At 47.8% G+C, this 27,852-nt stretch overlaps 2 protein-coding genes across 3 annotated transcripts in view; one reads left to right on the top strand and one right to left on the bottom strand.

The window, feature by feature from the left end:
• The window catches only part of RGL1 (ral guanine nucleotide dissociation stimulator like 1), an 82,420-nt gene extending 72,065 nt beyond the window's left edge, over positions 1-10,355 (top strand). For both annotated transcript variants that reach the window (XM_050900766.1, XM_050900765.1), the window contains 6 exons: positions 618-739; positions 1,595-1,684; positions 3,761-3,947; positions 5,928-6,167; positions 7,491-7,605; positions 8,261-10,355. In XM_050900766.1, coding sequence (XP_050756723.1) covers positions 618-739; positions 1,595-1,684; positions 3,761-3,947; positions 5,928-6,167; positions 7,491-7,605; positions 8,261-8,448 — 942 coding nt within the window. In that variant the 3' untranslated portion in view covers positions 8,449-10,355. The remainder of the gene's footprint in view (positions 1-617; positions 740-1,594; positions 1,685-3,760; positions 3,948-5,927; positions 6,168-7,490; positions 7,606-8,260) is intronic.
• A 4,038-nt stretch (positions 10,356-14,393) lies between these two features.
• Positions 14,394-27,852, bottom strand: part of COLGALT2 (collagen beta(1-O)galactosyltransferase 2) — a 56,229-nt gene continuing 42,770 nt past the window's right edge. The window contains exons 5-12 of the mRNA XM_050900767.1: positions 27,324-27,528; positions 22,149-22,268; positions 21,593-21,669; positions 19,546-19,652; positions 18,588-18,720; positions 17,162-17,289; positions 16,438-16,644; positions 14,394-16,004 (exon numbers count right to left, since the gene is read on the bottom strand). Of these exons, the coding sequence (XP_050756724.1) occupies positions 15,728-16,004; positions 16,438-16,644; positions 17,162-17,289; positions 18,588-18,720; positions 19,546-19,652; positions 21,593-21,669; positions 22,149-22,268; positions 27,324-27,528 (1,254 nt within the window). The 3' untranslated portion in view covers positions 14,394-15,727. The remainder of the gene's footprint in view (positions 16,005-16,437; positions 16,645-17,161; positions 17,290-18,587; positions 18,721-19,545; positions 19,653-21,592; positions 21,670-22,148; positions 22,269-27,323; positions 27,529-27,852) is intronic.

Below are 27,852 nucleotides of genomic sequence, written 5' to 3'. Positions count from 1 at the left end.
TACGGAAGAGCAGCACATTCTAGTCACACGTATTAAGGGTAGCATTTTAGGTTCCTCTGGTGCAAGTGTGAGAGCACAACGTGCAAACTGGGGAGGATCAGACTCGCTGCTTTCATCGCAGGCACCCCTAATTAGTACCCTTGCTTGCTGCCTGAGAACCACCGAAGTACAGAGCGTGATTCTTCCCTCGGAGCTGGTCTGGCCAGCACAGGGGTGAGCGGCTAGGGTAACCTGAAGAACTTAGCACCCTTTGCTACCCTTGTTCCTAGAGGAACAACCAGCAGTGCTGCTGTTCGGTGGGTTCGCACTGGCATTACACCTCGGTTAGTACTTGGGAAAAGCCCTGTGGTGAAGTATGATTCCTTGTGTCTGTCTTCCAATTTGTGCGTGTCTGATAAAATGTTCACATTTCAATGCACATTACGGATGCTGGGGGGGGGGGGAAGACTTCATTGTTTGAAGAACTGGTTCTTGAAATAGTCACTCAACTGAAACTGAACTTCAGGTCAAGCTAAGTTTGTCCTGGTTCTGTTGTTGCATGTGTTTAGTATATGAATTAATTTGTTTGGTTTTATCTTGTTTTCTAATTAAAATTCCTATTTGATTTATTTTCTTAGGAATTTGAAGTAATTGCCCAAATTAAGCTCTTGCAATCTGCATGTAACAGCTATTGCATGATACCTGACCAAAAATTCATCCAGTGGTTCAGGAGACAGGAGCATTTAACTGAGGAGGAGAGGTAGGTTCTCAGTGCAGCTGGCAAAGCTGGCTTTTCTTACCCCACACCCACCTGCAGGTAGGTTATGTCAGCCTTTAGCTATCCTCTTACAAGTACTTACATATACTGCTGCTCAAGAGAGTGGAAATACATCTGCCTTCTGCTAAACAGCTGTAGAAAACCTGCTGAACACTTAGCAGGGTTTAGTTTTGAGACTGGCAATCAGGCTTCTCACTTTGAAATGCGATAGTCTGTTGTGTCTGGGCTGTCTGTATGCCCAGACACACGCTCAGAAGTCGATCCTAAGGGATGTCAAGATGCAGTCACCGAGCGTTGGGCTGGTGGATGCGGGCAGCAGGTAGCCAAGGTCAAGCAGAGCTCGCTGAGAGCTCACCAGATGAATGTCTCCCGGGCGTTTGGGGTGGGTTTTGCAGCCCTGCTGAGTTCTGTGCTACTGCACATGCCGCTAGACCAACCCAAGACAATTTATTTACAGCATTTTAATATCTCCACTAGGTATCTGAATACCACTCTGCTGCACTGTCTAAGAGTGTAAGCACAGATACACACTGCATTGTACCGAGTCGTAGTAAAAAACAAAAAGTCAGCTTCTCCAAGATTCACATGTTATCTTCCTTGATTTTTTTTTTAAATAAAATGATGAATGTCATCCAAAAAAGCACTAGTTTTTAAAACTATTATAAAGAAAAGAAATATCCCCTTCACCATGGTAAAATGTTCCTCTTTGTGGGCTTGCAACCTTCTGTGAAGTGGGAATAACTGAAGGTTTCTCGAATTTCTTGAATATTGCTACTTGGAGATATATGACTAATAATATTGTATGTAAAAATTAACTCAGTGGCCTCTGTTCCGCAGTTACAACCTTTCACGTGAGGTCGAAGCAGCTGCTGACACTAGCACCACATCGCCAAAATCTCGGAAGAGCATGGTGAAGAGGTTCAGCCTGTGAGTACGACGGGGCAAAGGGCGTTGGGTGTGTTAATAGGAACCTGAATAAATCAAACAAGCGGTATTCATTTCCCCAGCTGAAAAACCTGGCTGAGGATCCCGACCACTGCATTACTTTAAGGAGACACCATCAGCTCGAGATGCATACTTCTGTCTGAAGCTGTCCCTTTCTATTTTTATAAGTAGTCATGAGGATTATTAATGATGAAAGAGATTAGAAACAAACAAGCCTTCCTAAGGTGACAGAAAAAGGAACAATTTTAGTGCTGGATTATAAATTCAATATCTATGTGTAATAACTTCCCTGAATGCAGTAGCAAAACAGAGTAAATGAGGAAAAAGTCTGGCCTATTATTAGTCTAATTTGCTATACACATGCAAAAATTCCTTGCAGGTTTTTAATATGAAAATTAAGGTTAGCAAAAAGGCATTTGATAATAGAAACAATCTGCCTAACTGCCTTCAAGTTAGAGAAGGAAAAAAATCATGGGGACGTGGTCCAATTTAGTCTAATACCGCAAAGATTCAAACAGGAGGTGGGTGGAGAGCAGGGGCATGCAGCTGAGCAGACATGGGAAACAATAGACTAGCAGGAATTCAGGGAAAGCTGCAGGGAACGAACGCAGCGATCAAGGACTGAAGGAAAAATATCTTAAAGGTGAGAAATTTGAACCTGATGCGAGAGGAGATATGAAGGGACTCCCACATACCAGTGGCATGATCAAGATGAGGGGGGAAATGATGAGTTTAACAGCACTATCAGCTCTTCACTGTCCTTTCCTGCTTGGTTGTTGTACCTCGTTTCCTCAGAACAGCCCGTAGCCATTCACTTCACGTCAGCGCTACTGCAGGTTAGGGTCTGAAAGAAGAATAGGTGTTTTCAAGCTAGAGTTTTGAGTTCTGATATGCAAAAAAAAAAATCCGGGCAGCTGTTTGGAAAGCGTTTCGATTAGTCCATCTGAGTTGGTGGTGATATGTATGAGAACGTGAGCTTTGAAGGTGACAGTGCCTGAACTCTCGGTGGCCTCTCATTTGTGTCTCCCTTGGCGTGTACCTGAGCTGTGCATAAGAATTGTCGCTGCGGAGCACAGCCTTTATTCTCTCGTTTCTGACTGCATTTCCGTGCTGTAGTATTGTAATTTACCGTATTGAGTTTATTTGCACTGTGCGGTCTTTGTCTAAAGAATTGTTTCATCTGCACTCTGAATGTATTTCGCAAATTAATACTGTAGAAAAGACTGGCATAATTCATCCCGGCAACAGTGAGTGACACCTCTCTCAATTGTTTTAAATCATTAACTGCATGCTGACAAGGCATCTAATGCACCTTGCTTCTCTACTTTATATATTATACAAGTTTGTTTCCTTTGACACTCCTTTAAATTTACTTGACCTGCATTTAGAAAAGAGTCTCGGAGAGGGAGAGCCTATAATTTACACTTTCTTGTGATCTCCTCATTGTGTACATCTCCATTCAGACTCTTAGAGAGAAACTGGTGTCTGTGGCACCTTTATTGAGTGAAAGAATTTGCAGCGGGGATGAATTTGCCTTTTGAAGACCTTTGCCCGGTGTGTGGCCATGCGTTACCTTTCACGCGCTGTTTCGCTTGCTCAAGACCTACTCAGTCGCCGTGAGTTGCCTCGTGTCAGAGGGACCAGGGTGCGACAGCAGCGTGCAGGAGCGTGTAAGGTGGAGCCAGCTCCCACGCCTCTTAACTTGCCCCTCGTCCCTTGGTTTGTAAATGCATCGGGGTTACGATCAATCATTTCCTAGCAAGCGAGTCTGAAAAATTAACGGACCGAAGAGGAGTCTCGTTTGTGATACGTGGGCATTAGCTCTGATTTTGGCCTTGCAGCTGGTGGGGTACGCTAGGTCAAGAAGGTATTGTGTTAGTGTGTAACAAACTCTCTTGACAAACTGTATAAACAACATAGAGGAAATGAAAACAATAGGCCACTCAAGATAGGAAAACAAAGCAATACGCAAGATTTTTGAACCAAGTGACAGCTTTGCTCAGCCCAGCTCTCTTCTGCTTTCACTTACTGGCTTTTATGCTTTCTTTTCTATACCAGACTGTTTCTAGGCTCTGAGGTGATCGCCCATAGCACACCCATCAAAGAGCAACCCAAATCTGCTCCAGGTGGGAGCTCTGGTGAAAGCACGGACTCGGCCAGTGTTTCTTCATGTGAGTTTAATCACTCTGAATCTGAAGAGGTCTGCGTCACTCCCATCGATACTCCTGATGAGTCTCAGAAAAAGGTACGGTCTTGGCCTTGTTGCCAGCACAAATAGCCTGTGAGAGACTGTCGACACTGCAGGCAGGGCCTAGACGCTTGCCCAAGCCTGTTGGTCTTGACCAGAGCATTGCTTTTAGTGGAATGGAGAGACTCTAGAAATAAATGTGTAAAAATGGAAGCAATCCAGTCAGGATTTTTGCACAATCCCTTCTATGTTGCCGAGAGACAAGGCAGACTGAAGTTCTCCTTCCCTGTAACCAGATTTTCTTGTGGTGCCTGGCAGTGGTTTTGGTTTAGGTGAGGCCCTGAAGAAGCACAAGGTTAATTTCTTTTTCAGTCCCTCATTGTGCTTTTTGAGAGGGATGGGGCAGGTTAGCAGTATTTCTACCTTCGAGCCTGCAGGAAGTGGGGCGAGGAGCCTGAGCATCACACTCGCTCATGGCACATGGCAGCGTGACGTTAGCACTGACATGGACAAGAGGATTTCTAAGTCCCCACAAACAAAACCAAATGAAACGGGAGACGGGATCAGCTGAAGAGGAGTAAGATCAACACTAGTCATTTCCTCCTCGAATATCTCAGGTTTGATGAGTTATTCTGCTGTTAGCAGCTTGCTGTTGCGTCCATCATGCTCAATCAGCTGTAGCTGGAAAAGGAAGTTTGACTTTAGCAGCCGTGTGCTCACCAAGGACAGCCTAGCTGCAGTAACGCTGTGCCTGTGCTCTGGGAAAGGTGTTTTCTGGGTGGGAAAAAGCACGTGTGCATTAGTAAGAGCCTAATCCTGGGGAAGGCAGAGCAGCTGCAGTTGACCAAGTGACAGGCAGAGCTCGCCAGCCCTGCGGGTTTGACCTCCCGTGAGCTCCCTGCTGCTGAGATGAGCGCCTTGCCTTGGCCCAGTTTAATTCCACTGGGGAAGCCGGGGTGCGGCGCTGCTGCACCTCCTCCCGCACGCCGGCTCGCTCTTAGCACGCGCAGCCGGCGTCTTACACAAAGGCGCTGAACCAGCGTGCCAGGAGATCCCTTGTTCTGCCGAGAAGGCAAAGCCCTACACCCCGCACGCTGGGACACCCCACGGCAAAAGGAGCGTAAGGCTGAAGCTGTGAGTGTTCCTGCCGAGAGCAGATGGGCCGGGCGTGCGCTGTTACCCGCCAGAGAGACGAGCTATACAGGCAGGGAACCAGCAGAAGGGATCTGACGGGGGGATCCACAGGGACGTCTTTCCTACAGCCTCTTCCCTTGGGAACTAAATTGCATGAACTGTATCGTCGAAGCCCTTTTCAGGGATGTTTTGCTGAAGAGTGTCATATTGGGGTTTAGCTTATGGATATTTTAAATTAAATTGTACTAAATGTTCTTAAACCAAATGAAGCACGAGGTCCCAGACACTGGCATCCATACATCGTTTAAACTGTCTAGCTGGAGCAGTTGTTACGGTGGTTTTGCTAAGCAAGGTGGAGAGGGAAGATCCTCTCAGCGGTTTTTGAACAAGGCAGATGAAGAAAAAGGCAAACCCCTGAGCAGCAGGGGAAGGAAGGGGGCAGTTTCCAATGAGGAAAGAATATTCAAGAAGTGGCAGACAGGGAGGCGTGCGTGTATTTTCACTCGTGTAAAGGCTCCGACCTGGAGCCGGAGCAGCGGTGCCCGTGACGCCTTCTGCTCTTTCCCAGCCGGTCCCAGTCCCCGGCTGGTTGCCCACAACCCGATTCTGTTCGTAGTATCTGCTGCCACCTCCTGGCCTTCTCTTACTGAGAGGCAAGAGCAAGCAGCGCACAGTGTCCGGCACACTGAGTTCAAAGTAAGTTTTCATTAAAATGATGAAATTAATCAAGTGAAGTTCACTTTTTCTGGAGGCAAGGAATACCACTGCCAGCCTGCCGGAGAGAGTGCGGATGACTGACATTTTGCATATGCCCTCTGTTTTCTCAAGTACTTCCTGCAGAATGAGACACGCAGACATAGAAAATGTCCCGTTTATGACGGTGTTTTTCTTTCTGTTGTGCAGCTCCCTGAATCCTCCTGTTCCTCCTCTTCCTCCGCCCATTCCACGGAAGCATCTTCCTCGGGGGTATCATCTTTCGTCTCATCGCCTCCCTTGCTGTCCTCCAACGACAAGTGCTCTGTCTCCGTGACACCCATTACCTCAAAAGTACTGCCTCCTGTTTACAACCAGCAGAACAAAGATATGTGCATCATCCGGATCAGCATAGAAGATGACAATGGCAATATGTACAAGAGCATCCTGGTGAGTGGTGTGGAACAACAAAATGCTGTTATCGTTGGTGATGTTTTCATCCAGGGTGACTTAAACAAATGGTGCTTTTAGTTTTGAAAACACCTATTCACTGAGCCGCCTAACCAAAGCTGGCTCGAAAGGGAAAACGACAAATGTTACAATTCAAAATACGCGGCGCGTGGTATGAATGAGAGGTTCGAAAATAGCATCTTTGTGGAAGTTTCTGGTCTTGAAATTAAAGCTTGTATTTTATCACGAAGTTCAAAGCGAAGCATTCTGATCAAGTGCAGGCTTTGCTGCTCCTGCCTTTCTGCTAGCGCTAGCTGCTTTTTCTCTAGCTCGGAATTTGTGTGCGAGTTTTGACACAAGATGCCACGTGCCAAGTTTTTCCTGGAGCAGCTTTCCCCAGGAGTTGGTTTCTGGAAACAGGGAGCTGTACGCGAGGAAGCTGACAAGCCCTTTAATTACACAGCTTCTCTCTGCGGCGAAGGTTGCCAGACCAGCAGCAACCAGCGTTCAGGTATTTCCCTCGATGCTGGTTCAACGGAGGGACTCTGGCGGTGCCAGGCCAACGGCCGAGGGAGCGCAGGGCCTGTGCTGGACCGTGGGCGACGTGACTCGCCTGCACGCGATCTCTGCAGATACCCGACGGAGCTGCTGAGCAAACACTCCGGGTCCCTCAGGGCCTGGGGGGAACAAACACACAGGGGGGGTAGTTCTTTAGCACGTTTAGCTACCTTATGATTTTAATGGTCTGGCCTCCCCAAATTGCAAAGAGCCGTTCTCCGAGGGCCTGACAAATTCGGCTACTGGCGAGACAAATCTTCCTTTTGACTGCCTAAGGCGCTGGAGGGAGCCCTGTGTCTGCTCCGGATGCACAGCACTTCCACGGCAGACAGTAAACCCAGTTACAAGGCCAAAAATCTTTGCAGGATGTCAAAGAAAGTATTTAGCACAGGAGACTGCAGATTAATTGAAGTCTGCAAACAACAGATGGGGCAGCTGTTTATGTGGACTTCTATGGCTAGTGAGAACAACGCCTCATCTCTCAAAGCCTTGGCTCAGGAGAGCAGACACTGTGGTTTACTGCCGTCTCTTCTAGTACAGTATCTGTCGTCTTGAACTAAAAAACCAGCACCACCAAATGTCACAAATACCGTGCTTTAGTATCTAGCGGTACCTACTACTTCGTGACTGACCCATCGTATTTTTTCAGTTCTCTGAAATCTTTTCCGAGACCAAGCGGTCTGCAGAAAGGCAAGCTTTGCTAATTATTAAATCGTTATATAGAGTGAATAAGCAGAATCTCTCATTGCAACTCTATCTTTCCAGCTAACTAGCCAAGACAAAACTCCTGCTGTCATCCAGAGAGCTATGTTGAAGCACAACCTGGAATGCGACGCAGCTGAGGATTATGAGCTTGTACAGGTCATCTCTGAGGACAAAGGTAGGGAAGCAGAACTCCGCTGCTGCTTGAAAAGTTCTGCTGGATTTTGAAGGAAAGAGTAAAATGTGAAGCAACGTTAGTAACGCCACGGACATGTTGTCACAGCTGCCAGTGGGAATAACCCCCCTCGCTAACTGGCGCGCAGGGATGATTTACCATGGCCTGTCCGCTTTATATGGGCAGAGCTCGCTTGTGGGTTGCCCGGTAGGCCTTCGTACGTGCGCTGCGACTCCAGAGCTATCGACCGAAGAGCAGCTGCTCGCTCCCCCTGAGCCCCCAGGCTGCCGCAGGGGTCGGGTGGCGGGGTACGACTTCCCCAGGGAGCAGGGCAGGCCCGGATCCTACCGCTGTCACCGGGCCGCGCAAACGGAGCTGTCGGCACAGCCTCCTCTTGGAGTGGCTGCCAGGCTGGACGTGGTCTGGGTTTGGCCTCCATCTCCTCTCCTCTGCAACCCTGCTCCCCCTTTTGTGTGGGGCAGCTGCCGTGGGTGCCACCCGATGCAGCTTTGGCTGAAGAGGCACAGCAGAACGAGGGAACCCCTTCCAGCCTGGCTGTGGACGCTCAGTCTGTTCACCCGTCCCCGTTCTCTCCCGGCTTTCCTTCTGCTACGTACAATACTGCAAATTAACGCTTGCTCCCGTCCCTCTTTTGCAGAGCTGGTGATGCCAGGTAACGCCAACGTGTTCTATGCCATGAACAGCCACGTGAACTTCGATTTCATCCTGCGGAAAAAAGCTTCAGTCAACGGGCCGGTGAAGATGAGGGGCCGTTGCAGTCTGACGCTCTCCAGAACTGCCAAACGGGGGTGCCGGAGCAACAGGCCCAGCAAAATTACAGTGTGAGGGAGACACAGGGAGACCTGGCTGAGAACTTGTGCCTTTGCTACCATCCAGTATTATTACAGAATCACAGCAGATGAATGTGTCAGTATTCAACTTCGAAAGCATTCGAGGCTGAAACGCAAAGCGAAGATTTGGTAGATCTCGGCCAGAGATGTGTCTCCCCTCCCTTGCAGCCACATATGGACAGACGGACATGGATTTACGGGACAGTACGGACTGGAATTTTTTTTTTTTTGTTTTGCACATTAGCCTAGGAAGGTGAGAGCCCCGGTTAGAGGGGAAAACGGGACTGCAACATTTGTCTTAAGAACACCACAGAAGCCAACTCTTTTTGTGAGAAAACATTTTCCTTTGTGCCAGTATTACACAGAAGAAGAACGTCTAAATTTTATTTTTATAAAACTGGAGAAGAAAAGTCTCAATACTATTCTGCCTGAACCAAGGAGGAGGTCGTCCCAGCCAGCTGACTGACGGGAGCACGGGGTTGCGGAAGGTGTGGGTGAGCTGCGTGCCACCAGCAGCCGCTGCCTCCAGGAGCCCATCTGCATTCCCGAAAAAGCAGGGCGGGTACGTCCCCAAAACACTCATCGCTGGAGACGGCAGAAACCGTGAGTGTGTGTATTGCTTTCACACAGCCAGCAAACTTCTTTTTGCACTTGTTCCACGTCAGAAAATTACCTATTTTGGATTTTTTTTTTTTTTTTCCTCCAAAGAACTTCTTTAAAAGAATGGACTGCACTTGCTTTTGGATGAATGTCATGGTTTCTTCACGAACAAGGCAAACAAACACTACTTGTCTGGATTTAGGTTGTGTCTTAATGCCACTACAGGGTGGTTTTCCTTTTACTTTGCTAATCCATGGAACAGAAATCGATGCCTTTTGCGTGTACTCTGAAATGACTGATGTACCTCTTTGTAATGTGCAATCACTCTTCAAGAGCAAAACTTTTAACTCACGTTTTCATTCATGGGGGGGGGCAACTACAAGATCTTTTATTTTAAAAGAAGTGGGTATTGAGAGGAGAGAGCCAGGTTTTAAGCATTATTCCAAACAACCAGAGATTTTATATACTTGTAGCATTATTATGCATAATCTACAGGCACCTCCCTTGCTTTTTATATAAACCTATTAAATGAATTTCCTGACATGGTACATCCTTTCAGCTGGAACAAAGAATTCAGCTGGAATAAGGAATTTAATCATCTATTCTCTGTGAAACTTTAAATAACATACTTCTTGAGTCTCTTCCCAGAGACAGGCTTCCTTGAAAGGATAGTTAGAGGTTTTATTTAAAAAAGCCATAAATGGGACATTGGATTGTAAGCAGCCCTTACTGAACAGGCTGTCTTTGAGATAGATAGATATACTAGTATTAGTTAAAATAAACTCAAATACTGAATTTTATACATGCCTGAGCCTTTTCCCCCACCAGTTCTGTAGCACTAATTTTCAAAACTGGGCTCAGATTACATTAACTATCAGTGATAAACTCACGCTGCAAACAACGTTGGGCTGTACTCTGTTTTACACTACGTGAAGATTTATCACCTCTGTTTACAAGTAGCACCACGCAGGTCCTAGTTTGAATAGTTTAAAGAACTCCAGTTGTATTTTTGTTGAGAGGGTGAAGATAGTGAGTTTGTAACTGAGCCGTAACCTTTGCCCAGAGTTAGGGCAAGACTACACCAGAAGTTGAGTTTTCTTTGCATTTCAGTGTAAGCATGCATTGATGTCTGTACGGTATCATTTGTGATCATATTGCTCACTCAGAGGTTGTATGTCTGTATTAAGCTGAAAGGTGAATGTTCTTGATTTTAAATTACACCCTCCAAAAGGTTATATTTGAAAAGATTTTTTTAATTGCTTACCTGTAATCTTTATACAATAAGTATATAAACTTGTTTTCCACTAATATTTGCCTGGAGTTAATCTATTTTCTTCTCTTGGACTTTATTACTGCATGTCAGTTGTGGGTTTTTTACACCTCTTCCCTCGCTGTCACTTTCTTCAACTTCATCACTTTCACTGTTTTAACTGTTCTCAACTTCTTCCAGCTCCCACAACTCATCTTCCCTGCCACCCAGAGAACTTGATACACCACATTTGAGCTCTAACCCTTCACCATCACACCCAGTAACCGTTTAACCGTTTTGTACTGTTTGTAACGCTGTCAGCATTACTGTCCTGCCTTTTTTTTTTTTTTTTTTAAATTCCTAAAAGGTTTTGAGGACGGCTTCTGTGTTTCTTCAGCAGTGTGGCTGGAAGGGCTGTCCAAGCAAACCACTCTCTCACCTACATTACCCACTGAGCGGCAGCAGCTCACCACGAGCCGTGTGTAGTCCAGTCGCACGCTGCAGGCGTGCAATGAGCTTGTTGAGAGCTAAAGGTAAACGTCAGCAAAGCAAGAGCCATCCCGGTGCCTCAGTCATGCACACCAACCTGCTACCGCTATGGAATATTTTGTGCTATTTTTCGAGCTTTCAGTTTAATGATTTCTGTTGGTAACTCAGACTATACACAATTTTTACAGCAACTGCTTCATGAAATCATTCTCTTTTGGGTCACTGAATGATTTCTGCAGCAAGTTAATAGAAAAAAAAAATTGTTTTGTTTCCATCTTTTCCCCATTGTCTCCATCACAGCATTTTTTCCTCCTGGCCTCACACCCGTCAGGTTTTTTTCCCTCCCCTGCACAGAATACAAACATTTGGAGTTTGCACACCACAGCCGCTGCTTCTACCTTTTAGCACAGTCCCTGTTCCCCTCACGCCGCTCCCACAGCCGACCTGGTGTTTCACGCGTCACCGCAGCACTGGGGGAGACCCCTACACCTGCCAACACTCACACTGTGAGCCCCTGCACGGTGGCAGTTGCCTTTTTGTCACTAAAGGGCCTCTCATGTGACAATAGCAAAGGCAAAAGGAAGATTACCCTGAATTTAAGCTGCCTCTTGCCGTTTTCCTACTTAAACTAGCTAGGGAGACAAAACACAACAGCAAAACCTTACTTGATTTCCTTCAGGATAAATACAATCTATTTGTGAACTAGGAATTCCATATTGCCATACTGAGAGTACAACAGCACTTTTCTTAAACAAAAGCAGAGTTGTTTGTTAGGTTACAAGCAGTCGTCTTATTGCAGATGATAATCATTTTTAGGGCCTGTCACCATAACCTTTCTTGTGAACAAGCTGCTTTTTGTCAGCTGGCTTGCTACTGATTGATACTTTGTAAAACCTGTTCCTAGCTTCCACTGGTCTGTCACCAGAGTCACTGGGGTAGGCACTGCTGGGTGGTTTTGTCCATCAGCTGGGGGCTCCTGAGGCTTAGCTCAGATGCTCCAGAGCAGAGCAAAAACCCTGCACCAGAAGGAGGGGGGAAAGGGGAGGGGGAAGAAAGAAAAAAAAAGGAAAAAAAAAAAAAAAAAGCCCTCTGTGGTTCATGAAGCAGCCTGGCAAATTCGCCCTTATCACTTGTTAAAAGTTCTGCAAAAAGAAACTCATTTTCAAGATGCATGACCAGAGCACAAGGCACCTCCACCTTTGGGCTCTGGGTGCTGAACCTGCAGGAGGCTCAGGGGGGATGCCCCGTCCCTGCCTGAGCCGCACCGTACCCCAGGATGCCCCTCCCCACCCGAGCCGCACCGTACCCCAGGACGTGCCCAGCAAACGGCCGTCTCGGCCAGAGCCAGAAGGCTGCCTCAAACTGGTGCTCCTACTTGTCCTCAGTTTTGAAGCCCATTAGATGAGTCCAAAAAAAAAAAAAAACCAAACCCAACCATAAGTACGTGGAAAGTGGAAAAATATCAGAAAAAACAGAGAAGTGTTTCAACTGGCTCCTACTTTTCCAAAACACAGTTAATTCTGAGTAGGGCAAAGCCTGGGCAACACCTGCCAGGGAACTGAAAACACAGACAGGGAAAAACACCACTTGTCATAGCAGGTAGAACCACTGGCCATCCACCAGGTCTTGCATATGTAAATAAATAGAAAATTGTGTACATATACACATACACATGCATATAGGTAAAAGAACAACCAGCTAGATTGAGGCCATGTCTGCTCTGAAATGGACTCATTCATTTAATTCATTACATTTTTATTCTTAATAATGTTTCCCTCCTCCCCTGAGACCACCATCAAACCCCTTGTACCCCTCACTTCGAGAGTCAACTAAAAGAAAAAACACACACACAAAACCCAAAAAACCCCAGCCCTGTTCTCAAGATGTTTTTCATGAACTACTACTGCCCTACTTAAGGAAATCAAAGTTAAATAAAACTCAGCCTCCCCGAGCATCCAAACCAGCTCCACCGACAGCATCATTTCCTGAGCACGCCACGTCAGGCAGCTCCGTCCCACGCGAGGCGACCGGGCTGACACGTCCCCACAGCAGCTTTACCGGTCGGTCAGCGCCAGCCGCATCCAGCCTCCCGCCCCTGCCCTCACCGCCTCTGCGGGACTCGCTCTAAGGCCGGGGTAGCCCAGCTGCCACAACACAAAGGCTGTGCAGCTGATGCAGAGACCTTTTTTTCCTTTTTATCATTTGAATGAACTACATTAAGGTTAAAAAAGCAAGGGGATTCAAATATCTTTTCTTTTTTTTTTAAAAATCCATTCTCTATTTCCTGCGTGGCCAATACAGCAATGCTCCCCAGGGAAGAGGCCCAAGGGGCAGCTGCGAGGCTGTGCCACCGACCACATCCCCACCCACCAGCCCGGAGGGAGCCGAGCACAGCGAGCAGCTCCGGGAGCTGGGACGGCACACTCGCCCCCAGGGTATCAGTCCCTTCCCTCTCCAGCCCCCAGCGTGAAGTGAGGAGCACCATGGTCATGTTTGGCCAAGATGTTCATGAAGAAAGTGCTTCAATAGGATCATGAAAGGTCAGAAGAGGAAGGGTCGGAAAAACCAGAGCTCTTGCTGACACAGGCAAATCACTCCCATGGGTGGGGAGAGGCCTCTCCCATAGACACAGAGATGAGTCTTTCACAGAACAAAAAGCACACGAAGGTGGAAGAGATACGCAGTGGCGATGCGTATCAGCACAGCATAACCACAACGGGCCTTTACGTGGAGAGGCAGCCACCATATCAGATCAGAGAAGTGACACCAGGCCAAAGGGACTCGCCCACCCTGCGCTGGCTCGTCCCTGCTGTGCTGCTGGACTCAGATGCACTTGCACGTTAGCGGGACTGGAAGCCCGCACGGGTGCTACACCAAGCTGGGGCCCTGCTCCTCTGGTGCACCCTTCCCACCACAGCTCCAGCAGCTGCCCAGCCCTCAAACAGCATTACCAAAGGCCTGGAGAAACAGCTACGCTGCAAGATCAGCCCCGATCCCAAGGGAAGCACGACGTGACGGAACAACTTCGTAACGTGGTACTCCTATCCACAGCGACGCCTGACAATATGCTGGGTGCTCACCAGTTCACAGAAGTCCTGCTTCTGAAGGCCACACCAAGCTTCTTACCAACATCTCTGGGATTGCCATCGTGCTTCAAACGGGTCAGACTTGCCACTCGTAAGGCGAGACCTGAGGAGGAAGCGAGAGGGCTTGTCAGAGAGGAACGACCCAGGCTGTGCGTGGTGGCCCGCGGCAGACCTGCTCTCCATACTCACCATGTGGCATGGGCACCAGCTCCAGCCTGGAGAGCAGAAGGAACACGGCTTCCAGGCGGTAGCTGCAGAACAGGCACATTTATACGGCCAGTGACTCCACGGTAGAGTGACACAGCTGAAAAACTCTCGAGCTGGCCTTCCCCGGCCAGGGCTACTCCCACCCAATGAAGAATACACACAGTTGCTCATCTTGCACCAGGTTCTATGTATTATCAGACCGGCTGACAAGTAATAACACGTCTTCTTTAGCAGAAAGCACAACATTGATCAGTAATTATTAAAAACAAACAAAAATTAAAAAAAAAAAAAACCAAACCAAAACCACCACCAAACCAGCCACACATACTCAACTGCACAGATCTGCCAGCAGGTGAGTCTCCAGACTGCAAGTCCAGGAAGGCATCCTCCCACTGCAACAGCAGCCTGCAGCTTGAGGTCCGTGCCAGCTAACCTAAGCAGTGCAGTCCGTGATCACCTGGCCTCTGAGAAACATTTACAAAAACAAAAAAACCCAAAAAAACCAAAAAACCACAAACACCATACTCTGCTGACATGTTAGCCAACAGCAAGTACATGGGAACTCATCCAAAAAAAGAGACAAGTTTGCTCCTCACATGAAAAAATATCAAGGCAAGTTGCCTTTCCGTCCTGTAATGCGCAATTCTATCAAGGCTGTCGAGAACAGCTGACAACACTAACATTTCTGTCGGTTGTTTTGTTTTTATAAAGAAAGTGTCAAGCAGTTCATAACCAAACTTTTAAAATGTAAAGTTCCTAGAAGTCCTACACTTGGTTTTATGGCCTAATTAAACAGGCCTGCAAATAGGTTGTCAGGCTTTGTTTTCCTGAAGGAATAAATTGAGGCAGGAGGTGAAGCAGGACATGACACGGACTAACTCCGCCTGTGTTCCCTTCACGCAGCGCAGAGACAAATAAAACCAGCAACCTCCACTTTCTCTGCGAGCTTCCAAGATTTTAGACACACCAAGACATCAGTTCTGGATTGAGAGGCCTCTTTAGATGGGATCTAGCAAGTTTTGAAATTTGCAGAGGGGAAGCCAGCAATAGTTTTCTGTGAAGTGTGATGAGGGAGAAGACACGACAGAGGAGCGCTGCTCCAGTGCACTGAACATTTTTGGAAACCATCTTGATTCTGACAGGGATCCCTTTGAAAAACAAAACCAAATAACCCAAACGCTTGCCTGCAGTTTCTCTCAGTGAACAGGGTTATAAAAAGCCTACAAACCTACAAGGAGTAACAGTTACACAGCAGCCCAGTTACAGCTATCCAGAAAGGTATTAACACTTGTACACCTCTATATATATTAATCTTTATAAATACAGTGTTCTACACTAGGAACTGTAGAAAGACGTCATTCAAGGTTTGTTTGTTTTTTGTTTTTTTTTACAAAAGCTTGCGAGGGCTTTTGTTCAGACCTCTGCCTTTTTTCTGCCGGTCTGGAACACTTGTTCTTTTTCCTCCTTCATCTCCCACCCAGTCCTAAGCGGCTTGGTTAGTTGTCAGGTCCAACCACTGCGCTTTGCCATTCGAAGCAGCGGGAAGGAGACCACCTGAAGAGCTGCTCTACAACTTTCAAGGGTGAAAAGCTAGAGTGTGAGGCAGGTTCAGCTGCAAACAGAGTCCCAGGGGAAGCGGGCAGTCATAGCTCATCCCTGGAGGACGGCGCGTTGAGAGATGACTGGGAAGGCAGGGCATCCTTGTTCTGGGCGTCGCTATGGATCTTGCCCTGCTGCCGGGATTTCCAGGAGTGTGTTCTGTCCCAGTCCGTTGACACGGTCTCGTTGTCCCAGATTGTAGAGGTCTCTGTGTCGCTGAGGTAGCCTGGCTGCCCTGTGTAGTGGGTGGGGTAAACAAGCAGGGGTTCTGCTGAAAAGGCTTTCAAGTCTCTGGACTCATAGTACTCCATGTACTTCGCTCTGAACAGGAGAGAAAAATCATCAGTAGCAGAGTGGGCGTTCATCAGTGCCACTGGTTATAACTGTGAGATACAAGCCAATCCACGGAGCAAACAGGTCCCAGGGAGTGGAGGCAGTTGCTGGGGTGGAGTCTGACCCTCTACAGCCAGAACCATGTACCTTACAACCACACACAACCTATACGACCAAAGCCTCCGTTACCAGAGATAGCCAAGTGTCTCAAAACCAGGGACAATAACCCCTCTGCAGCAGGTCTGTCACCTCCTTTGACCCGTGTCAGGAGCTCTGCTGCAGACAACCGAAAAGCACGAGGAGTAGCCCTGTCCCCCACCAGCCAGGCTACAGAAGGGAGACGCACCAACATGATCTGGCTTAAGATCGTTCAGCAAGACCCAGCTCACGTCAACCCGAGCAACGAAGGCATCCTACTTACACAGGGTGCTTGTTGTACATGACTGGCAGAAATTCATCTACAGGCAGCATCTTGCTGAAAGGTTCAGCTCCGATGAGTTTCTGAGCCCCTTGGAAAGAGATTGCGTACCCCAGGGTCCAGTACGAGTAATCAGCTTCCACCAGGTTCATGACATTGGGAACTGCTTTCTCAGGCTCCTGCACCTGCATCCTTTTTCGGCCAATGTAGCTTAAAGGGTGAAAAGACCAAGGAAATTGGAACCAAAGCGAATCTGCAGCAATTAGGACCACGCGACTGCTCATGTCAACCAGGGAAGGGCAAAGCGTCAATCCAAGAAGTAATCCCTGACCAGGCTCACAGATTTCTATCCTGCACCACTCCCCAACATCCATGTCTTAACCCAGTGGGTGGTATAGCTGTGAAAGGCTTCATAAGGGAGCTAAGATGCCATGGTCCAAGCCTCAGGACTGAGCTGTGTCAGTTCCTCTATCACAGCAGCACCTCCAGCCACTGCTGAGACCAAGCAACACCGCCCACAAAGGGCAGTACTGGTACCCAGTGGGCATTCCAGCACCAGCCTGCCCCAGGAGGCAGATCTGTCCTGATGGGAAGAGCCACCGAGAAGTCTCTGCCACCTTCCCCTGCACGCCAGCATTAACCTGCATCTCTCTCACGACACAGCAGGTGCTGCTGACCTCCCCTGCGTGCCCAGGAGTTCCCAGATGGCTGAGGGCCGGTTACTTACATCAGCTCCCAGTCTAGCTGGGCTCGTTCAATGTCATCCATCAGCTTCATGAGCCTCCTTTTAAACTGGTGTTCAAAGCGCACATCGTCCTCAATAACAAGCGTCTTCTCCAGTTCTCTGTTTACGACCTGAAGAGGGTTCAGAAGTGATCACTGTGGCCCTGAAATTGCTGGGGGTCATCCTGACCTGGCACTGCCTTCTAGACCATTTAGGTAGGGAGGCAGGAGAACCACTCCCAGCTTCACAGCTCATCTGGGAGAGACTGCAAGAGCCAGTGAGAACAGGCCTGAAAATACTCTGTGGCTGAGCATCTGCAACCTAGAAAAACCCTTCATCTGATGTTGCACCACCTAGAACCCACGAGCTACCGTCTAGCATGACCACAGCAACCACCACCTCAGAGGAACGCACAGCAGCCTTTGATGCCAAAGCTGCTGTTCCGAAAAACCTCTCTGTTGGAAGAAAGCGTTCCTGAAGTCTGGCAAGGAGGACAATCTAGCATATCCAAAGTCTGGCCCGACGACTTCGAGAACACGCATGCAAAGGCAGCCTGCATGTAGGTTCCCGCGTTATCATCCGACTGTTGGCGATTTCGAAGTCTCAAGCCCAAAAGCACCGCCTGACTTCGCAGTACTGAAGTCACTCCTGCTGGCTGTAGGCTCTTTCTTTGGATCAATGCCCGGCCCTGCTGAGAGGGGCTGCAACTACCACCTCTGAAGGCAGAAGGCTGTCTGTATTCAGGTAACCACTGCCATTGCCCACCCTTCTTTTAGTACCACATCTTTCTCCCTGCCTCCACCACACCTTACTTGAAGTAATCCCTCCTGTTGATGTCGGGCTGTGTAACTCCAGCATCTCTGACCAGCAAAGCCCAGATCCTCTCTAGTGTCACTCCCCAGGTGACCAGGGACAGATGGAAGCTACAGCTTTTATCACCCAAACAAGATCTCTTAGCTCAGGTAACAGAGGTCCCTACTGTTAAGAATATTTATGATATGCCAACTCAAAAAAGCCAAGCAGCAGAGTCACTGGAACTTGCTTCAGTCCAGATGCAGAACAAGGGAAAAAACCAGGAGGTTTTTTTAACACCATTTGTTCTTCAAAACCTTCTTGCCTTTCTCCTAAGCAAATTTCCTCCAAGCAGGCTAATTGGATGGTTTGCAAAAACAGTCATGAAAATATTCTGATAAAAATCACTCTAGAGCTGTCGGCAAATGGAAAGCGGAGATGAGAAAGCTGAACGCTGCCTTCAAGAAAAACCCCGTGCGTGATCCCCTACAAACCGAGGAAAAATAGTTCCATCCTACGCTTCCAGAAACCTGCATTGTATTTGATGCTCTGCCCTACGACTGGCAGTGCGCCTTCCTAGCGTGCCTGCCCACAGCACCTTCCTGCAGGAACCCCGAGGCACCCACAAACTCCTTACCTCCTTCCAGATGTAATAGTGACTAAGGAAGCAGCCGATCTCTCCTCTGGTTAGTGGCCTGGAGGAATATGGGTCCCGGTAACCCGGGAGCATATCGATGCTGAGAGCTTTGAGCTGACTCGTGTTCAGTGCTCTGAGAAAGAGAGAATATCTATCACCATTTTGGAAAAAAAAGTAAAATTCAAGTCAGACACAGACGCAACATGGGAAATGCTGCTGATGTTCAGAGAAAAGCCGTATGTTGAGAAACTCCTGCACTAGTTTCGCTCAAAAACCCAAAGAAAAATTAACTTCTTGATTTACATTTCTAAATCAAGCTGACAAATCATATCCTTAACTCTGCCAACGACTTCTTGTGGGACCATCAACTTGTCAGGTGCTTGGCTTAGATTATTTTTCTGAGAGGTCTTGATGGGTACCCAAGTCTCAAAGACCACCAAGTGGCACGTGGGTTCCTATCTCCCTGAGGCCTTTTTGCAACTCCCAGACCAAAACTTTCTGCCTTGATTTCTCATTACAAAAAGGTCTTAACACACCTCAGAGTAAGCTTGGAAAGGGCTGTGTCAGGGTTAACACCGCAGCACGACAGCTTTGTAGCACTGGGATGGACAATCTTCCCAGGAGATAATTGCTCTCAAACACTTTCACTGCTGACTCCTTTTAACTGTGTGCAAGCGTTATAGTTTGCAGAAATCAGCATGATTTTAACCTGATTTTCATCTTAGTCTGAACCACGCTGCCCTGGTTCTCTCATGGAGACTGACTAATTGCAAAAGGAGAAAGAAACAGAGCAAAACTGCCCCAAACAGACTGTTAGGTAAACAAAAGTGGTATTCACCTCTCCCCTCAGCCCACCCTTCCCTACCAGAAAGGAGGTCAGGGCATCCAAAGAGATGGTATTAGGCAGCTATACACAACCCACTCTTCGCAAACATCAGCAACGCCAGCCAAAACTCACTTTCCATCCACAGCCTCCACTATCTTGACTGCAATCTCCTGCTCATAGAGAGTGCGCAGCATCCGATCCCGCCTGTCTTTCCGACGCTTCAGATTGATCATGAAAATCTGGGCAGAAGAGAAAGACATCAGCCTCCCGGCTTGGGAGTGAGGAAGAAAAGAGAGTGCTGATCCACTCTTCTCCAGCAGCTCCATTGGAAAATTAGATCTTATGAAAATACCTGGTGTGTTTTCATTCCACTTTGCTTAGAATTTGTCAAAAAATTGGAGTTGGTTTTGAGTTGAAAGCTTAGAGGCTTGTTCTCTGTCTAACAACTACTTTTTATGGATGTTCACAGGGGAAACTTGCTCTTCGAGGATGAATAAAGGTGAGAGGAGACCAGTTACAGCCAATTCTATAATTTCCAAAGATATAGGATGTTTTGATTTATGTTAAACACAGAGTAACGTGGCCATCTCCAGCCTCAGTCCTAGAGGAACACTGACCCACATGTTTCTCCACAATGCTGCCACTGCCTGTATTTAGGATTATCAACGGGGCCACCATCCATGTACAAGGACACGGTAAAGAGAGGATTTTTGTAATTACTTCAGGCACTGAAAATCCGCTGCTAGCCCTGCCAGAGCAGAAAGCCTAGCAGAGAGCCAAGACCGGGAACAGAGATGTCTGGGCAGGGCTCCGTCCAAGCCTTGAGCAGACAGACTCGCTGGTGGAGGGCAGAGGACTGAAGCCCTCATTTGCAGGTAAACTGCAGAGGGTCAGGGATATTTTTCAGTCCCAGGCAGACAAGTACAAGTGCAGCCTTGTAGCCTGTGGAGAAAAACCTCATCCCAGTAAGAAGCGGGTCAAATTCCAGCTCAGTACAAATGCAAAAATAATAAATTGGATAAATAAAGCGCAGCCACAAAGGACAACATGGAAAAAAACCTACACCAGCTGTGTCCTAAACACAGACGCTCAAACACACATCGCCAAATCAGGTTCAGACTTTACGAGTCATATAAACAGATGTAGCAGAATATGCCAAGAAAACAAAGGCTCCCCTGATCACCACCACTCCCTCGGTCACGGTGCCACTGCCACCCTGGCAGCTGCATACACAGGGGTCGCTGGCTCTGTGAATAACACGGACACTGGTTAATTAAAGCACAGCAGATCCTTCTCCAGCCTTTTCCCCCTCAATGCCTGCTCTCTCCACAACGTGAGGCAGAGTCGGGAGAGGAATTTCTGCAGGGTCTTGGGGCACTACCAGTGTCAGCAACCATCTTTCTAGTTCACTTTTACTTAAGGCCATAGCAGAAAAACGCTGTGACCAAGCAGGGCAGGGGGAGAGCTGCCACAGTAAGGAGAGAGCACGCATGATTTTCATCACTCCTGGACGTACCAAGCTTGGGCTAGAACCCAGCTGTGAGCCTGGCTCCCCCAGCTGCTCCGGGCTCTCCAGCGTCTCTCTCACGTGAGAGAAATTGTTCCCTTCTTTCACTGGAAAGCAGGAGAGGTTTCCCAAAAGACCAGGTTTTGTCACAGAATGGGAGGACTGCCAAGCTGCTCTGCAGAGTCAGATGTAGAAGAAACAGCACAAGAACTGGGGAGTTAGATAACCTCTTTTTCAGCCTCACCTCTGTCATCTCCTCCTGGCTGGATTAAAACATCCACACCATCAAGACAGGAAGCCCAAAGATTTGCTGGGTGCTGCCCTTGCACACAAACCTGCACTTCTAATCGGGGGTCTCGTAGCAGGTACTAAGTGCCCGCAGACCTGACTGGCCTCGTTTCTCCACAGCAAACGCCACAGGGAAAGAACGCTCCCTGAGCCCTTTCCCTTCTGCTTCCCTGAGCTCGGCAGAAGTTCTCCCCAAATAAGGATGGCTATTTTCTCCTTGCAAAAAGTTTAAGTCCAAAAGATGAGTGATTGGGAAAGAGCTAACTATGTGAAAAGATAATATACTCCAAGGGAAATGGCTGGAAGCTAAGCTACAGGGAGAACCCAGGTCCTCTAAGTGATAAATAAGAAGACAAGACAAGGGCAGCAAAATAGGTTCCTTACTTCATCAAATCCCATCTTGTCAGGGTTCTTCAGAGGAACAGAGACGTACTGAGACGGTTCAATGGGAGGACGATCAACTGAAAGAGAGGAGAGATCCCAAGCATCACCTTCATGTACAAGCTGCGTTGATATAACGTATCCGCATGTGTTTTCATCACTGGGCCTAAAAAGCGCCAGGGAGCTGGCACATGAAGTCAGTGCAGGAGTGGGTGTAGCAGAAAGCATTCATGTTGCAAAGCAGAAGCCAGCAGCCATGTGCCAGACAGACCTCAGGACAAAAATGAGGTTCTGCAACATCCTTTCCACATTAAAGATGCATTTTTGCATTTAATATAGGGAAGTTAAGGGGTTTTGTGAATGGGCTTGACCTGACCGTGAAATGATTACATCCCTAGGTCGAAAAGTGGTGGAAAATGGAAAACTGCGTATCAAAACAGTGTGAGAGCAGTCAGATCAGGATGCAGACTCCCAAGGGGAAGAGACCTGGGCCGCTGGCAGGAGAGCTCTGCAAACATTAACTTGTGGGGGTCCATGATGGCAGGGCACGGCAACTTACTCATAGCCTCGATTAGTGTGTGCACAAAGTTCTCTGTTTCTTCTTGCAGCGTCTGGTGCGATTTCAGGGGCATGGGAAGGAAACCATAGTGTTCACGGTTGCAGATGAACATCTGTATTCCTGGGGATCACAGAAAAACAGAAATTAGACTCAGGTCTTTTACCAGCGGATTTCGCTGCTCTGTTGCTACATAGCCAAACTTATGCCAGGACCTCAGTCCCAAGAAGTTCTGCTTCATAAGCAAACAATTCAAAAACATCACAGTGCCATTTTCTGTTTTATTTGGCTGGCAGCAAGTGGCCTCTCCTATGAAACCAATTTCTACTTGCTCCCTAACAGCAGGTATTTTTAACTGCAACCAGTTTTCTCCTAGGAGAGCCTGGGAACCCTTCCTCTAAGACCAGCAAAGGGGTCTTTTTTGGCCTTTGCCTGCACGCTATGAAAACCATCCTACAGCAGAGGGCAGAACTGGCCTTTAGCAAAAGCAGTGCCTGAGACACACAACAGGACTACTGCGGCTAACCGGGGAGTACCGCAGAACATCCCCCCCCCCCCAAAACCCCACCTGCACTGCTCAGACCTGGCACCTCGCCTGACAATCCCTTCACAGACCCAGAGCCAAAAGCAGGAACAGGTTTTCCCCCTCCGAGTAAGCCAGCTCAAGCGATGCAACGGCTGGCACAGGAGCCAAATGGGCTTCCGCCTGCAGCCGTGCTGAAGGAGAAGCAGCAGCGATCCTGGGACACGGGGCCTCTCTCCCTGCACAGACCCAGGGCTCAGCAACAGCCTCCAAACCGGGGCAGGGGGAAATGGGGCTCAAAGGTGGGGGAAACACACAGGTTTCAAAGCTCAGGGTGGAGGCATTTCCACTCATGAGCGGGCAGGACTGCCCCTTGCAACACAGGAAGGCTGTGTTTGTTACAAACCTGCGAGGGGTGAAGTGGTTCAGGCGAAAGGGAAGCGGTCCTACCGGATACCCGGCTCCTCTGTGGGGAGAGGAGGCACTGCCCCACGCGCTGGGCAAAGAGGGGTGCAGGTCTATCGGAGCAGGCAGCCTTAGAGAGGGAAAAATTCAAACAAACCCAGCGTGGCTAGGGGTGACGGAAGCTTTTGTCTGAGCTTTGCAAGGATTCTCTGTCAGACCACGATAAATCCGGAATGACTCTTCCGGGCGGAGGAGCCAAGTCTGATCCCCAACAGCACGTGGTTGGCCAAATGTGGGCCCAGGCAGTTCAGCTCCCCTGGGATCACACAAGATGAAGTTGCAAGGCCCAAGGCATCAGTATAGCTGCAGGATCTGTTACTAGCCTAGCAAGGGATTCAGTCTGGGTTTTTGCAGTCAAGCATCTTCCTGCTTCTGTTTGCTTTGGCTAGAAAATAAAGACAATGTATTTTCACCTGTGCTGGCAAAGCACTTTGAGGAATATATATGATAAACATCTTGGAAGTGCCAAGTCTACCACCAAACATGGTCCTTTCCTCTCCAGGAGTAGTTTTTACCTGGAGTAGTTTTTACCTTTTGCCCTGAAGATTAGAGGAAAATCCTAGAGAGAGACACCAGCAAGGAGAAAAGATGCTTTCAAAAAGAGGTGATAACGTAACATCCTTCTACTCAAAAGCTTTTGCAACTGCTTGTTCAAGGAGCTGAATCTGAAGGTGTGAAACAAGAGAAGATGCAAAGCCTCTCCTCGGAGCAGATGCCTTTGCAAGGGACAGACCCACCCACTGCTGAGCTTGTTCACTGGGAATGTCCCAGCAACGTGTGATCAGCAAAACGCTGTTCCCTACCCTCTGGGCTGACGAAGGGTTTGCTCACTCTCAGCTATAACAGCACCGGGCCTGATGTCACATCAGGCAACACACTCAAAAACTATATCCAGAGAAGCCAAGGGAAAGTATTTCCGTTGTTTTTCATTGAGCTCTGGTAAGGTCCTTTATTAATTAACCACAATCTGAAAGCTGCTAGAACCCATACAACTGGCCAAGCAGATTTAAAAAAAAACAAAACCAAAAACCAAACAAACCAAAAAACCACAAACCTGCCTTTCTTTTTCTTTCTTTCTTTTTTTTTTTTTTAAATGAAACAAGCACAACCACCCCCTTCCCTCTAGGAAATAAATGAAAAGCAGACACTACCTGGTGTGTTGATGCTTTCATGTATTAGTCCCCCCTAATCCTTGGTATTTTTAGCAGAGCAGAATTGTCTCCATTAATGACCCTGGTGTTTCTACCATTTTAAGTTCTGCAAGTAAATTGCTGACTACGCTACTTGCCAAAACACATTCAGCTGTCAGCTACAATTTAGGTAAATGGCAGAATAAAAAATACTACCTGCTGACATTAATGGATTTGGCACTGATCTAATCAACTAATCTTATCTGGCTCACTGATCTCCGTTCTTATCTTCCGCTGGCTTAAACACAGTTAATCTGCATAGATTCACACCAGTATTTCTGTTCCTTCTGGGATAAAAGCTACTTTAGAATGGTAAAGCTACCTTAAAATGGGGAGGGGGACTCACTCTCCAGCTCTGTTTTTACAATAAAATAAACGATTGCTACAAGGGACAGAAAAGCTATAGCTATTTGTATTATCATTAGCCTTTGTAAGGCAGTGACCAGGATTCACAGCCATGCCCTAAACCTACAGCCATATTTAGGCAACCTAAATTTCCCCCACGTCCCTGTGACCAGACCTTCCTGCCGGCTGCCTCTAGGTCTTCAAAGCCTCAGGCTGAGAGAAGCTCAGCAGATCTGGCTGGCTAAATGCTATCTTGCGAGTGCAAGGGGCTCTACAGAGTCCACTTTGTCAATAAAACACCCGCACCGGGTTGTGTTCTGAGTCACTACTCCCACCACAGGCCACATCCTCTCAGCAGAAGTGGGCCGGTCTCTTTGGAGCATCACAAACAGAGCAGTAAATTCACTGTTGAAAATGGATGGTTTGGTCCGAGGCGTTAAGTGCAGTACTTGGCCTGGACAAAAGCCGACATAATTTATGACTTCAGGGAAGTAAGTGAAATTACTCCAAAGAGAAGTTTACCTCAAAGTCCATACATTTTTCACATTTCTGAACTTGGATGTCATCCTTTTATCCTGGGTGACAAAACTCAGCCCAGGACACAAGCGAACAATCTGAGCAGATCAACGGGCCAGACTGCTGAAGCAAAGCCTTTCATGTCATGGGTCAGTCCTGGAAAAAGCTAAAGTGTTCTAGGATAGAAGGAAAAAATGATGGGTTTGAATCCCTGAAATATTGCTTAAGCAGCTGGAGCTAATGCAATGCAGTTACCACACTCATTGGATGCTGCATTTCTGGGAGAGCTGTCAGAGGGAACAAGTGGGGCAGGTAGATTTGAAGGAGCCTGCTTTGCTATCCAGACTTAAACCTCAATTCTCCTCTGGAGCCAGTATACCGACGTCCTGACTCTGAAAATCAGGGCCCCAAAGGTGCCCTGCAAGTTCACATCTCACCTCTGCCTCCCAAGGGCTCTAATTTCAGCTCTTGCTGCCTCTCCTCTATCATTCGCCTTTCTCATTTGACGCCCCTCATCCTCTCGTAGCTGAGTTTTAAAAGGCCCTGCTTAGTCTGCCAAGACAATGCCATCTTTTTCAGTGCTGTCAAGAACTTCAAATCAGAAACATCGCTAAAAGGAAAGCTACAAACAGCTGATGGCTGCTGTGCTGGTGTGGAAATGGTGGGAAAGGCAGTCGTCTCAGCCTGTCTCTTCTGCAGAGGCAACTGCCAACAACAAGCAGCTATACTTCTTCACTTCACTTTCTCTCTGCTCGTCTGTCCCCCAAGAACAGCCCTTCCTTCTCACGTTAACTTTGCCTCTTTTACAAACAGAAACAGGTAACACCAACCGCACATCACTCAGAGGACCCACAAGCAACTTTTCCCTACTAATTCACCTCAGCAAGCCAGCAAACCACTCATGAAGCTCTGAACAGAAGTGCATTTCATTGGTGCTGCTGAGGTTTCATCAGTCCCTTTTCCCTTATACGGCCCCAAACTTTCCCCTTTTCAACACAGCAGGGCAAAGAACACCACAGATGGCCATTACAACCATATCCTTCCCAGGAGCTCCTTTCAGCTCTGACACTGCTACAGACAGGTCTGCCAGCCAGGACTTTGCTGGAGACAGAATACCCACCAGATCTACTCTCCAAAAATAAATGGGGCTAAACATCCTCACCACAAGTACAAGCAGCAGTAGCAGCAGTATCATGCACTTGAGAGACAGTGATTTCTCTGAGACACCCGGAGCTCTCTGCAAACACCAACAGCCATTCCAGACAAAGGAAGAGGACACTGAAGTTGTGACTTGGCCTGAAAGGACCTCTGTATTTCAGGTCTAACTGAAATCCTCCCAGTGACCAGTAGAAACTGATCCCAGTATCAGCCGGAGTGGTACACATTTTCTCTCCGCTGTGCCGCAAGGATCTCAAGGCAGCTCAGTGCTCCACTGGTTCTCCCAAAGTACCAACGATACAATGTCAAGTATGCAGAGGTTTTACTGCTCACACACCAGTTCTAACCTGCTCTTGCCTGCAAGAGATTTCCTCTCAGCAGAGCCCACAGACTCCACATCATTACCCTGAAAGTTACACTGATTTTGCTTTCAAAAAAAAAAAAAAAAAAAAAAAAGACAAAACAAAAACCCCCTACCTCTCGGACAATTCCTGCTGAGCTGCCATGAAGCAAAGCCTCATCAGCACTGTGGGTGAGCAACTTGGTTTTTGTTTTCCACAAGGGCTGCTACATTTAAAAGGCGTCTCTTGCCCTCACCCCCTTCCTCATGGATCCCCTGGAAGCAGTGACTTTAGATACCCTACCTACAGACTTCGGAATACCTTCCACTTTCACAGCATTCACCTGTGTTCACTACTGTCTTGCTGTGACACAAATGAAGGGTGGATGCCATACGTTTTGTCCCTGAAACACTGCCCCCATCCCAAGAATTGCTCCCGTGTCCTTTGAAGCTAGCTGTGATTCAAAACTCCATGGCCAGTCACTTGCCGCTAGTTATCCCTGACCAGATCCGAAAGAGGAAAGGGAACAGGGTCTTAACTCACCACTGAAGTCAACACAGGACTTTTGGCCTGTGAACTCAAAGTAGAGGTCCGCATGTCTCTACTAGTGAATCCTCCCCAGCAAAGGCTCCAGACATACCTGCTTGGCGACTGGAGAAGGCAAAGACCATGATATCATCAAAGCTCCAGGTGTAGTCCTGGTGGGGGGGGTAGAACATCAGCTTGGCGGAGGCCTCTTTCCTCAAGTCAATGAGGAACGTGGAATGAATCATCGGGACAGCAAAACAGCCTGTCCTCTTCCATTCCCGAATCAGGGGATAATCCAAGGTCCTTTTGTAATAGCCCTGCAATCACAGTGAGGGGGCTGCTTGTTACAAGAGATTTCTGTTTCACAGATGCTCCTTAACCAAAGCTCTCACTCTTAGCGCTCCCCAGCAGAGATGGATCAGTGCTCAATTCTCAGATTTTTAAGCGTCTCCCATTTGGAAAGGGCTCAGTCAAGTATTTAGAAACAATCTCCATCCCAAAAGTTAAAGCTTGACCTTCTCTCTCCTTTTTAGCAGCTATTGGAAATCCAAGCCTTTCCATTGCAAAACTCCCATGCACCAGAGCTTCAAACCTTGGACTATTTTCTCCTGGCTCTTCAAAAACCTTTTTGCACATAGACT

This window comes from Gymnogyps californianus, chromosome 8 (genome assembly GCF_018139145.2).
Source record: "Gymnogyps californianus isolate 813 chromosome 8, ASM1813914v2, whole genome shotgun sequence".
Taxonomy (NCBI): Eukaryota; Metazoa; Chordata; class Aves; order Accipitriformes; family Cathartidae; genus Gymnogyps; species Gymnogyps californianus.
This window is presented reverse-complemented; position numbering and strand designations above follow the sequence as displayed.